This window comes from Limulus polyphemus, unplaced genomic scaffold, assembly GCF_000517525.1.
Source record: "Limulus polyphemus unplaced genomic scaffold, Limulus_polyphemus-2.1.2 Scaffold3755, whole genome shotgun sequence".
Taxonomy (NCBI): domain Eukaryota; kingdom Metazoa; phylum Arthropoda; class Merostomata; order Xiphosura; family Limulidae; genus Limulus; species Limulus polyphemus.
The window spans coordinates 25,320-26,198 of NW_013669365.1; the positions used below are offsets into that span (position 1 = coordinate 25,320).

Genomic DNA, 879 nt, shown 5'->3' on the forward strand with positions numbered 1-879 from the left:
AAAAATAAAAAGCTTATCTTCTTGATTCGTAATGGACCTTAAGTTACAGCATTCTATTTCAAATGATAAGAAGAGAATAGTTTTACTTCTATTCTGGCAATGAAAAGATACAAAACTAAAAATTTTCTACTTACATTTAATAAGAGAACAATCTTTTGAACCAGTATATACGTGTTGACTATCTGGGGAGATGACCAGACAGGTCACTGGTAGCTGATGACCTCGCAATACTCTTAAATCATCCAAGTTAATTGTTTCCAACTAGAAGAGCAAATAACTGTCACTGATATTTTGATCAAACTGTACATTTCCAAATATCAAACTTACCAAAAATACATTTTTACTCCACAGATACAGTCAAAATTAGTAGAAATGTCAAGAGAATAAACTTTAGTAATAATTAGAAAAGATGTAATACAACAACAAGGTACATTGAATCTGTGGTACACCATGAGGTAATAGAAACAACAAATTACTGGTAAGTAATTAAAAGAAAAAAAAATCCACTAAATTCAAGGATGGAAAAATAAAAAAGGTAAACCAAAATCACAATAACAGAGATGAAAAATAACAAGAAGTACGAAAATCATGGTAAGATAGATTAAAAATAACATGAAACAATAAAATCATAGCAGAGATGAAAGTGTCCCTTTCCTAAAAATCCTGAAAATAATCGAAGCCAAGTAAGGGGGGTCTGGCACCCAAAATCCAGCATTTTGATGCCTTTTAGTACTTAAAATTCACTTAAACAAGTTACCCCATTTTTCTTACATCAATGATTAACAAATACATGTGAGAAATATCAAATCTGATTCCCCTAGTTCTTTGGAATTCATAATTTTCACTATTAGATGCCAAAACTTATATAAAGTAATGCTT

General features: G+C 30.0%; 1 protein-coding gene across 1 annotated transcript in view; it reads right to left on the bottom strand.

The window, feature by feature from the left end:
* LOC106469980 (U3 small nucleolar RNA-interacting protein 2-like) overlaps positions 1-879 on the bottom strand; it is a 58,925-nt gene that overhangs the window by 24,242 nt on the left and 33,804 nt on the right. The window contains exon 6 of the mRNA XM_013930499.2: positions 135-261. Within this exon, the coding sequence (XP_013785953.2) occupies positions 135-261 (127 nt within the window). The remainder of the gene's footprint in view (positions 1-134; positions 262-879) is intronic.